Below are 12,842 nucleotides of genomic sequence, written 5' to 3'. Positions count from 1 at the left end.
TGTAGAATTAGTTGTTTATATGCAACCTTTACATATGCCTATTGTTAAAAGTCTGTCATCTAGAGCAGCTCTGCTGGACAAAGATAGGATCTTGTATTGCTTCTTTTCATTGCCTCGCTCTTTGACATTCTGGTCAGAGAGAATATAAGAAAGTCTATGTGTGGTTCTCAAAGTGTGCTACTTGTAGGAGTTTTCCTGTCTCTTTTCTCACTTTATAAAATTTTATGAGGATTGTATCTCCCATGTTTCTGTGTGCCTTTGCCAGAACTACCCTCCTCTCTTCTATACGTAACATAAATATTTTCTGGGGTTGCTGGTCCTTTCTGAATGTAGAAATGTAGAGAAAGAGGAAGTCATGTGGAACAGTGCTGTCGCAGCCACAAGAAGGTATACATGTGCAATATGGGAACTACTGCCCAGCGTTATAAGTGACATAAATGTTGTATTTCTGAGTGAGGTGGTAGACCAGGGGAAGAATAAAGCATTTTCCTTTCTATAATCTTTCACATGGTTGATTTTTTTCAGTATACTCTGATATTTGTTTTGTGTCTTTGGGTCTAATTTTGTTGCTTTCATAATTAGTAGAATTATTAGCAGATTCTGGCAATCAGTTGTTTGAACTTCTATTATTATTAATGATGGACAACACTTATTACATACATCTTATGTGTTAACACTGACATAAGTGCTTTAAATGTATTAACTCAGTTAATTTTCATAACAACCTATGTGTGGTACTATTGTTATCATTTTATAGATGGGGAAAATGAGGCATAGAGAAATTGAAAATGTTGTCTAAGAGTACCAAGTTAGTACGTGGTGCAGTCAGGATGTGAACCAAAGTCTATATTTTTGTATATGGCCAGTTTTTGCCTTTTTAACCCCATCATCATAGGCCAGTCCTCCTTTCCTCTCTTCTTTCCTTCTTCTTTTATGACTACATAAGATTATTTAGGGACTGGCAACTAGATAGCATTTTTAAAAGATAACCTTTAAAGATGACTTTTCTGAAGTTTAGATGTGGCACATAAAAATATATATGTGTGTATATACTATTTCTTTAGGTATTGCATTAAAGTTACTTTATGAAACAAATTGTTAAACTTTCAAAGAATGAATTTGTTTAGATTGCAAATTTATTGAAAATAGGTTAATTTGTTCTTTGTAGTTCTTAGTTATTGGCCGCAGGTGAGCCACATTGCTGAAGATGAAGGAATTAATGGGACTGGAGACAAAAATTTACTGTTTGACGGTGAAAAAGGTGGGAGGAGGTGAGGAAGGCTTTTGGTAGTTAAGGGTGGATATATTTAGCATATGACAATTTGGGTGTGTCTCTGTGTTCTCTGGGTTGTAACTCTTTAGAGAACTGTTTCTGTATCCACATTCTTGGAATATAGGGCAGCATCCTTCACAAGCTAACTACCTGGTAATATTTGTTGATTATGATTTTATTTAAACTCTTTTTCAACAAGATTATTTATCAACATCATTTCTAAATTCTCTAAACATTAAATCTACATAAGAACTTAATTTTGTCTGAGTTTAAATGTACTATGGCCCTTCAGCATTGCTTTGGAATTCATTCAACTATAGTTCAAATCTATACACTGGCATTTTAACTATGTGATCTTGAACTAATTACCACTTTCGGCTGCTTTTTCCTCATCTGTGAAATGAGCATATAATACCTCTTTTATTGTTAGGCTGTCTTAGGATGCAGTGCAAAAACATGTAAAATTTTTTGTGTAACAAATGTAGAGTGCTTTGATATGATTTAAGCACTCAGTAAATGCTTTCTAGAAAAACATTAACTTCATATATTATACATGCCAACACTACAGTTTAACAAATTTGATTTAAAATAGTGTATGTGATATGATGTTACAACTTCAAGAACAAGCATACTCAGTTGAAATATGAGTGAAAAAGTAGCCTTTGAATAAAAAAATGTTTCTTTTTTTTTGTCTTTCCCACCCCAGGTCCTGAGGGAGTCTAACAAGTTAGCAGAAATGGAAGAACCACCCTTGCTTCCAGGAGAAAATATTAAAGACATGGGTCCGTAATGGTATTTTTTGCTTAATGTCCTCCGTTCTGACTGTGCAGAATGTTCAGTACTCTCAGCATACAGAGAATAAACTGGCTGTCAGAGACACCTCCTGTCTGGCAGAACTCTTTACCTGCAGCCTTCCCAGCATCTTAGTGTGTTCTACAAATGTAGGCCTAGACCCGCTGCTAGTGTTTGTGTTTGAACTCTGGGAAACATGCAAATTGAATTATACTTTGCGTCTTCTCTGGTTTTACTTTCTTTAAAAGTAGGTGGCTTTTTGCTAAAACTGTTGCTAAAGCCTGTGAAGGAAAATTTTATTATTTTGAATTACTACATTCAGATATTGAGTTGCCTAGATAAAAACATTGAATTGTCACCTTATACAAGTAATTTTTCTTAAAATACCTTCTCTTCTGTTTGCTTCCTTCATGTCTTTCTTCTCTGAATAAACTCAGGTTAATTTTTGGCTGAAATACATCATCTCCATTGCCTCTGTTTGTATGTAGATGCCCTTCTCTGCCCAGCCTAATACTTATAATATGGACTGGAAACTATGAGCTTATAAGCTGTGTTTTTTTTTCCATCATGCTTCTGTTTTGTTTCATCTGTGTGATAATCTACAGATATCTACTCATAAACTCTGAGAAATAAAGTAATATGTTAGAAGAATGAAGTAAATGATTTCTTAGTTAATATAACTACTTTCATTTTATTACCAATCATAATTTTTAAAAAGGATTTTAAAAATGCTTAATTTTACTTGGCTAGGTGTCATTTCTATGTGTAAAAACAAACCAAAGGGAGGACCTGAAGTCTAAATGGATTATTATTTACTAAATTTAGCTTCCTAGTCCTTAGCATGGTATTTGTCTTTTCTTGCTCTTGACTCTTGATTGAATAACCTCTCAGTCTTTTTCTTTTCACCACTCAGCCTTATGTATACACCAGGCTCTCAATCTGAACTACCTACTTACATTTTTTCAGAATTGGCTATTATATAATGATAGTAGTTATTATTATTGAGTGCTTACTATCTCAGTCATTCTCAGAGAGTATATTCTTGAGAATAACATCAATCCCATTTTATAGATGAGGAAGGAAACTAAAGCATAGGGAGATAACCTAGCTAATAAGGTTATATCTAGCATTATGACAATTTCTTTTTTCTTATTCTGAACTTAATGCCGTAATTGCAGCTCCCATTATGAAATATGGCTTTATTAAAGACCTTCAAGTTACCACTCAGTCTCCTTTGTTGGCTCCTCTTCCTTTAATAGCAATACGCCCTAGGACTTCATCCTTGATCCATTTCCCTTTTCCCTCCTGTATACTCTTTTCGGTTGACCATATCTAAATTTGTAACATCACTTGCCATATATTGGCTGATGACTCTAAAATTTGTACCTCCAGTGTGAACCCTTGTCCTAATGTAAGTAAACAAATGCCTCTATCTTAAACACACATCCTTGAATATCCCATAGGAACCTTATACCCAACATCTCCAAAATGGAAATCATCACGTTTAACCCCCAACGTACTCTTTTTCTTGCATTCTCTCTCTCATTTGACATCAATACCAGTTGTCCATTTATTCAAGTCAGAAATCTGGTTGTCGTACTAGACTGCTCTTTTTTTCTTTTCTGGACTCTTAACATCCAGTCAGTTACCTGACCTGGAGGAGTCAGTGTCTAAGAATTTCTTGTATTTATCTTCTTTTCTCCATTGTCATGATCTCTTGAGGAATGATAGAGGGTACAGAACAAAGCAAAGACTAATGATGATAATAGTAACATAGGTATAAACCCTTGAATTTTTGTATTGTACTTAAAACTTTAGAAGCACTTTTATGTGTATATTATCTCATGATTTTAGAATAAAGGGTAAGGTGTAACAGAAAAGCACTGGCCCGAGAATGACATTCCTGTGGTGGGATATAGGATAGTAAGGCTGAGTTTTCTTACAGGAGTCAGAAAACTGACTCTGGAAGGAATCCAGAAATGTTTTTAGTAACCTTGAATAAAGCTTTCCTAGTCGAGGTAAAACTTCATAAGGGAAAAATATTATTTGTGCAAAGCAAGTTTGTGTATTTTTATATAATGATAGGTTCATTTAATTTTAAAGGCTTCCCTCTAAATGAAATGTACATTGGAAACAGTGATTTTAAAAAAGTAGTTTATACTTAAAATCTTCCTAAGGGAACTATTTTGAAGGTTAGAAATGATTGTGAAAAGATCAGTCTCATTTCAAATTCCATACAAAGCAGCCAGTCCTTCGAAGTGTTGAATGAGAAGCAAAGTCAGGAGGTTATTAAATATATTTAATGGCCCCAAGTTTTCTCAGAAGCCCATTGAAAGGGTCTTAGAAAGTTGTTGCTCCACAGAATTGTTCCTTACTTCCTTGGAATGATGAAGATACTCCTTTATCTGCTGATTTGGTGTAGTAATGACATACTAGGAATTTATGAATATTTTAAGACATTATGAACTGTGGCATTTTAAATAATATTTTGAGATACTGATTCCTAAGTTATCCTGCATAATCAGTTAATGCATATTTTACAAAACATAATGCCATGTAGATCCATCGTTTATTTAATAAAACATTATTTGTGATTATTTCTTTACAAAGTCTGGCATCAGTTGGTCAGCAGTACAATATCTTCTTCTTATACTGTTATTTTTCTAAGAAATTATATTTTAAATGTGTGCCATTTCACCTGTAAAATTTTACCCATAAGTATTAATCAGATCAGGAGTTTGTGGAATAACATATGTTTTGGACATTGCATTTTTGGAAGAATGTTGACAAACTGGACTGTGGGCAGAGGAAGATCAGTAGATTGGGGAGGTTACATAGAAACTGCAATGAGATGATGGCGACTGTGCCTTGCCATGCTTATTTTTAATACCACCATTACTAGTACTCTTTCAGCCGTCTCTGCTGCAGCTACCCACAACTGTTTTATCTAGCCAGGATAGTAGCCCCTTTGTTTACTTATGTTCTGTCTCATGGGATGAGAAGTCCCTCCCCCTCTTCAGTCTATCCCATTTAATTCTATGTTTCTTCCCCAGATTAGTGGAGGGATGGAAGCTTGGGTTGTAGGATTCTGAGGTCTCTGGAAATTACTGGTTCTGTTATTTTTCAGCATAAATTAGTCTAGGAATCATAACAATTTTATAAGATGAGATACCAGGTTTTAATAGCACATAATGTATAGTAAACTGTGGACTTCTTGCCTTTTCAGCCAAAGATGTAACTTATATATGTCCATTCACTGGTGCTGTACGAGGAACTCTGACTGTCACGAATTATAGGTTATATTTCAAAAGCATGGAACGGGTAAGAGTCGGATTAGATTTTTGTATGTACATGAGTGTGTTGTTTGTAGCTAGTTTTGTTCATTTCTGATCATCTCTAATGAAAGCATTTCTGATTAAGATTTTGATCAGCTATGTAATTGGACAGTATTAATTGCTCAGTTTTAATTATTTTTTCTTTCCTTCTTTAGGATCCCCCATTTGTTTTAGATGCTTCCCTTGGTGTGATAAGTAGAGTAGAAAAAATTGGTGGTGCTTCTAGTCGAGGTGAAAATTCTTATGGACTAGAAACTGTGTGTAAGGTAAATGTTATAATGTGTATGTGATTTTATTTGGTTTGAAAAGCTTTGTATTAAATAGAAATCTCTGTTTTGAAATTAGTTTCCAAAATATCAAATGGATTTCCAATTAGATATGTTATTTTAGTATGACATTGATAGAAGAAAACAAAATTTAGCAGTTAATAGAAAAGGTGATTCATGAATTAGACTTAATTCTTTTGGGTCCAGTTCAGTCTACATACTTTGATATATTTAGAAATTCATAACTTATTTTTTAATAATGATCATCTTGGCTGGACACGGTGGCTCACGCCTGTAATCCCAGTACTTTCAGAGACTGAGGCAGACGGATCACTTCAGGTCAAAAGTTCGAGACCAGTCTGGCCAATATGATGAAAACCCATCTCTACTAAAAATACAAAAATTAACCGGGCGTGGTGGTGGGCACCTGTAATCTCAGCTATTGGGGAGGCTGAGGCAGCAGAATTGCTTGAATCTGGGAGGTGGAGGTTGCAGTGAGCCAAGATAGTGCCACTGTACTCCAGCCTGGGCAACAGAGCAAGACTCTGAAAAAAAAAAAAATTAGTAATAATGACCATCTTTAATGCACATAGTACTGATAGGATACCACATACTTCCACATTCATTATTTCACTTTGAGCCTTATAAAAATCCTGTGAGGTAGGCACAATAGACATTATTACCTTTAATTTACAAATTAGCAACATAAGGCTCTGAGCAGTTCCACTACTTTGTAGTGGAAGAACTAAATAACTAAATATGATATATTCATCATCACCTATCTTTTCTATTTCTAGTTCTCATAATTTTTCTTTTTTTTGAGATGGAGTCTCGCTCTGTCACCCAGGCTGGAGTGCAGTGGCGTGATCTTTGCTCACTGCAAGCTCCGCCTCCTGGGTTCACGCGATTCTCCTGCCTCAGTCTCCCGAGTAGCTGGGACCACAAGCACCCACCACCATGCCTGGCTAATTTTTTTGTGTGTATTTTTAGTAGAGATGGGGTTTCACCATGTTAGCCAGGATGGTCTCAATCTCCTGACCTTGTGATCTGCCCATCTCGGCCTCCCAGAGTGCTGGGATTACAGGTGTGAGCCACCATGCCCAGCCAATTTTTCTACTTCTGAAACAATAGTGTGGGAAAATTGATATTGTAGACTTCTCTTATGTTCTAATCTACTGGCATTCTTTAAATGCATTGATATTTGAATGAAACATAGATTGTTACATTTTTACCATTAAGTCATAGATATTTAATACTATGTACCACTTCTCCAGGTCACTGTTATTAAGGCCTAATTCACTAACACCCATGCACATTGAGATTCTACATCACATTGTTCCTTTCTTTTGCTATTCTCCCAGTGCCAAAAGAAACAGCATGTGTATAATTCAAGATACTTTGTTATGCTAATCTTAGAAGTTTTGTGACTCTGGTATTAAAGCTAATGACTTAGTAATTATTTTTGTAGTTTTCTTTTTTTTTCGAGACAAGAGTCTGGCTCTGTCACCCAGGCTGGAGTGCAGTGGCATGATCTCGGCTCACTGCAGCCTCTGCTTCCCAGGTTCAACTGATTCTCCTACCTCAGCCTCCTGAGTAGCTGGGATTACAGGCATATGCCACCATGCCTGGCTAATTTTTGTATTTTTGGTAGAGACAGGTTTCACCACGCTGGTCAGGCTGGTATCAAACTCCTGGCCTCAAGTGATCTGCCCACCTTGGCCTCCCAAGGTGTTGAGATTACAGGCGTGAGCCACTGTGCCTGGCCTGTGGTTTTCCATTATAGTCAGAAGGGCTCTGTAAGCGTAATTGCTGTCAACCACGTGTCAAGCACACTGTTTCCTGATCACTTTTCTGTAGTTTAATAGTAAGTAGCACATATAATATAAGAGGATGTGAAAGAAGATAATTTTGAATCTTAATCATTTTAAATATAATTTTTTTTTCCATGGAACAGGATCGTTATCAATTAACACAAATATTTGTAGGGCCCCTGACATGGTACTTTCAGAGAACTCTGTGGTTAACAGAATGATTTTGAGTATCTCTCCTAGTTATAAAGATATTTACTAAGGGAAAACAAGATATCAGCTTAGGTTCCTGCACATGTTTATTTTAAAAGATAGTAAAGCCAGCATTCTAGTTTTGGATCAGATTTATAATATACTGTCTTACTCACATATTGTGGGTACATTGTAGTGGAGTGGCTTTGTGTGTGATTCTACAAAATGAGGCATAATAAAGCTATTTTGAATTCTGCCTAGGTAAAAACATTTAAATAAAATGATTAGTCTTAAAATTATTCTTTTCTTATAATTTTTTTTTTTTTTTTAATTTTTCGTAGAGACAAGGTCTTGCTGTGTTGCCCAGGCTGGTCTTGAACTTGTAACAATTTATGTTTCATTCAAGTATCAATCAATGCATTTAAAGAATGATAGTAGATAAGAACATAGGAAAAGTCTACAATACCAATTTTTCCCCACCACTGTTTTAGAAGTAGAACACCTCAAGTGTCCCTCTTGCTTTGTCCACCCAAAGTGTCAGAATTAGAGGCATGAGCCACTGTGTCTGGCCCTTGAAATTATCTTAATCCCCAGTTTTTTTCTAAGTGCTATTAAGAAAACAGTAAACCAGAACATGAATAACTGCATTCAGCCTGAGCATAGAAAACTGCTTAGGGACAAATGGAAGGGAACCTTGGTCTTTAGACCTTACTGTAGAACCTGGATAATATAAACTAAACTATTCAGAGGTTATGTGTCAGTAGATGGTGGAAGAATGTGGTTATAGAGTGAGGGAAGGAAGACTTTCAGGCAGGGTTTAGTTCTATCAAGTCTAGTAGCAGGGGACTTAGGAAGAGAAGGTCCAATGCAAATGAACCCTGGGAAGGGAGAGTTAGTAGGAAAATAATCACCAGATACAATGAAATGAAGGCACATATGAAATATAACAAATACTAATCAGGTTTTATTAATAAGGAAATTTATGAGAGAAAATGAGCTTTCACAGGGAAAGCACATATAGTTTTCAGTCATGATATTAATAGTTTGTGTCAGTCATGATATTAATCTTCAGATGTAATATCGTTAATCCCCAGTGGTTACATCAAATACTGTCTCTTTCACTGGCCTATTTTGAGTCCATAAGCATAGGTAAATTTCCTGCCCTCTGAATTCTGCTTTGTAGTAGAGTACCTGTGTTTCTTTCAATTTTTCCCAGTAAACCATTATAATTTCCCTGTCTCCAGGAGCTGATGCCTGATTTATTTTTGTATCCTACATTCACAAATCTTAACATTTTACAAGATAGTTCCAAGTAACCTTATTGATTCATTTAAGTAAGTAGTGAACAATCATTAACTTGGTTCCTAAATCTTTTCTAGGATGTTAGGAGTTTACGATTTGCTCATAAACCAGAGGGGCGGACAAGAAGATCCATATTTGAGAATCTAATGAAATATGCATTTCCTGTCTCTAATAACCTGGTAAAATGTTTCCTGTCTTTGAAAAATTTGTGCTATAATTATTGATGTCGTATAAAGAAACTTGTTTAGGCTGTCTAGAATCTCTACATTTACATCCCTGCTTTGACATTTAACCAGAGGTATAGTGTAAGTATAACCTAGTATCTTGCATCAATTTCTTTAGGTATGAAATAAAGGAAGCTGGACTAGCTGATTTCTGAGGTCCAATCCAGCACTAACATTTTATGATTATATGATCTTGCTATTCAGGGTGTTTCCATGATGAAAAGTTGCCTGTTGTCTTCATTAGGATTTGAAATCTCCTTTTTAATTGGGAGCCAGTTAAGACTAGCAATTTGGGAGGTAAGGGTAGGCAAACCCTGAGTTCCCACTATGTGCTATAGACATTGTTAGACTCCCACGTTTATATCACGTCACTTCTCTGTAGCCTATGGTGGTAGATATTATTTATCCCTGTTTAGCGATGAAAGCCACATCAGGTAAGCAGTTAACTCAAGGGCACAGTTAGTAGGAGTACTATTTGGAATCAACGTTGGTCTTATGACTCCAGTTCAATTTTTTTTTGTTTTTGGCATCATAGTTGTTTTTAAATGTAATGTCTTTATTTGAAAGTAAACCTACAAAGGCTACCAAAGATAATCTGAAGGAAATAAAATGATATGTTAGTATTTGATAAGTTTTGTTGTCAAGTGTCTTTGCTTTTTTGTATGCTTAAAAAAATGTAAAAAAATTAGATTTTCAAAATTATAAAACAAAAACTATAATACAAAAAAGGATGCTAATACATAAACTGTTCTTGCAGATAAATAAATGAAAACTTTGGATATATGGATACATTTCTGATTCATTACCTTTGTGAATATCTTTTTTTAGCTCTTATCATTGTTTACTTTTTTGTAGCCTCTTTTTGCTTTTGAATACAAAGAAGTATTCCCTGAAAATGGATGGAAACTATATGACCCTCTTTTAGAGTATAGAAGGCAGGTATGTACTTTCTTTTCTTTCAATTTTAGTATTTTGTATTCTTTTCATTACAAAGAAAACTGGGTGAACCATGTATGAAAACCAGCATATCTCATACCACAGTAATTCACTACAGTAACAGATTAAAGCAGAATTCAATCTTGAAATCTGTTTTAGTATATCATTCTTCCTATTCTTCCTTCAGTATACCACTTTCCAAAAAGTCTCTATATTGCATTACTTAAGCCCCACCTAAAATAGTCTTTTCTTTATTTTTAACTTTCCTCCTGTCCACTATGCTTTCTTGAGAATTTAAGACATACTGATTATTTCTTGGTAATCGTTCGATTTGTTATCTAGAATATTCTAGAATTCAAATATGAAAATTCTTGAGCTTTTACTTTTGTATTTAAATTTCAAACATAGCATTTTAATTATAACATTTCTAATTAATTGTGGTTTTACAAAACCACAATAAGTAGAGGTAAAGAACCACCACCAGAGAGCTAAAGATATCTAAATGACTTGAAGTGGGGCTTGTTACCACACTTACATGTGGAAAGTGAAGTTGAAATTTCCTCATTTAGTTATAAAGTTAATTGGCAAAATATGAAATAGAATACAAAATAAATGGGAATCAACTAAAAGCCAAGAGTATACAAGAAACATGTTAGGAGATTTGTGCTAACTCAAAAATCCAGTGTCAGAAGAAGATGACTAAGCAACGAAAAAGTATAGCAAGTGTCTTTAGAAATTATAAAAATGAGGACTACTCTTTGGGAGTCTGGGAACAAATTGCTGTCCCAGGAGCATTCAGTGTAGAACTTTGGAAAGCAGATGAGGTAACTGTGTCTAAATAAAAGAAATAAATTATTACTGAAAAGAAAAAATAAGTTAAAGTGTAAATGAACAACTATACCCATACAGAAAGAGAATTATGAGATTAGGAATTGTGACAGTAAGAATAGAGCATTGGCTTCTACATAAAATGGTATGGATGCTTTATGGTCTTTGACTTACTTCTCTGAATCAACTAAAAGGTCTAATGGAGTCAGGACACTAGTTAGAAGCTGTAGTTTTAAGATTTTTTTCTTGGATATATTTTAAGTTTATTACAAAAGAAAATGAAGATGATCTCTTAAAATTAAGGACTAATGATAAAGCATCAGATTATTCACTTTCACCCCTTTAAATTTAAAAGAGGAAGTGGTAATACTTGCATTCTGTACAAAATTCAAAAGGTCCAGCAGGGTATACTGAAAGGTAGGTTTTCCTTCCAGGACAACCCTGTGTCCCCCCAGCCATTCTAGTTCACCTCCCTTTAGGAAATGACATTATTGGTTTCCTGAGTATTTTTTTCAAAGTTTCATGTCTACAAAGCTTGTGTATGTATGTTTGGGTATTGTTTTTTTAAGCATATGGTAGCATGCCATGCACACTCTTCTGTGCTTTTCTTTTTTCATTAATATATTTTGGAGATGGTACCATCTTCAAACATACAGACCTTTCTGTTTTTTTAAATTGAGATATAACTCACATACCATAAAATTTACTATTTTAAAGTATACAGTCCACTGCTTTTTAACATATTCACGAAATTGTGCAGTTACCACCACACTGTAATTCTAGCACATTTAGAAGACTTAGTTTTGAATTTTAGCTCTAGTTCTTACTCTCACACTTAGATGTAGGCTCTTGAATGAGTCATTTATGGCACACTGCCTTCATTTTTTACTTGGTGATAGATACCACATTATGGGATGTTTGAAGGATTGGTAACATATAGAAAGGCACTTTGTAAACTGTAAAAATCTATCCAAATGATGATTATTATATTTATTGCGTTGTGAGGCTCTGAAAAACAGGTATTATGACTGGCTTTATCATGTGCTGCCACTAAAAAAATGATAGCCACATTCATTCAATAGATCTACACTTAATAGTGTTAAAGGAAATTAGACTATATCTCTTCAAAAATGAGCAAAGGCTGGGCACAGTGGCTCAAACCTGTAATCCCAGCATTTTGGGAGGCTGAGACAGGCAGATCACTTGAGCCCAGGAGTTTGAGATCAGCGTGGGCAACATAGTGAAACCCCATCTATACAAAAAAATAAAAATTAGCCAGGTGTGGCGTGCACCTGTAGTCCCAGCTACTTGGGAGGCTGAGATGGGAGGACCACCTGAGCCCAGGAGATCAAGGCTGTGGTGAGCTGTGAATGTGCCACTGCACTCAAGCTTGGGCAATAGTGAGATTCCCCATGTCTCAAAAAATAATAAATAAAAATGGGCAAAGCTATTAATAACTGTTTAGGTTTGTCATATAGAAGAATGTTTCTTTAATTTACTCTTGAAGGACATATACAGTATGTAGTGATTATACACAGGACTATGGAATTTGTGGATAAGGCCAAGAAAAATCAAGTCATCAGTCTGGGCACAGTGGCTCACACCTGTAATCCCAGCACTTTGGGAGGCCAAGGCGGGAGGACTGCTCAAGCCCAGGAGTTCGAGACAAGCCTGGGAAACATGGTGAAACCCTGTCTCTACCAAAATAGAAAAATTAGCCAGGTGTGGTGACACATGCTTGTAGTCACAGCTATCCAGGGGGGTTGAGGCAGGAGGATTGATTGAGCCCTGGAGCTCGAGGCTGCAGTGAGCCATGAATGTGCCACTACACTCCAGCCTGGGTGACAAGAGTGAGACCCTGTCTCAAAAAAAAAAAAAAAAAAAAA

At 35.4% G+C, this 12,842-nt stretch overlaps 1 protein-coding gene across 4 annotated transcripts in view; it reads left to right on the top strand.

The window, feature by feature from the left end:
* Positions 1-12,842, top strand: part of MTMR2 (myotubularin related protein 2) — an 85,700-nt gene that overhangs the window by 52,265 nt on the left and 20,593 nt on the right. For all 4 annotated transcript variants that reach the window (XM_012000943.1, XM_012000945.1, XM_012000946.1 and 1 more), the window contains 5 exons: positions 1,980-2,055; positions 5,292-5,386; positions 5,556-5,666; positions 9,046-9,147; positions 10,048-10,131. In XM_012000943.1, the coding sequence (XP_011856333.1) occupies positions 1,980-2,055; positions 5,292-5,386; positions 5,556-5,666; positions 9,046-9,147; positions 10,048-10,131 (468 nt within the window). The remainder of the gene's footprint in view (positions 1-1,979; positions 2,056-5,291; positions 5,387-5,555; positions 5,667-9,045; positions 9,148-10,047; positions 10,132-12,842) is intronic.

This window comes from Mandrillus leucophaeus, unplaced genomic scaffold, assembly GCF_000951045.1.
Source record: "Mandrillus leucophaeus isolate KB7577 unplaced genomic scaffold, Mleu.le_1.0 Scaffold643, whole genome shotgun sequence".
Taxonomy (NCBI): domain Eukaryota; kingdom Metazoa; phylum Chordata; class Mammalia; order Primates; family Cercopithecidae; genus Mandrillus; species Mandrillus leucophaeus.
Note: the sequence above shows the minus strand (reverse complement) of the source record. Positions and strands in the feature narration are given on the sequence as shown.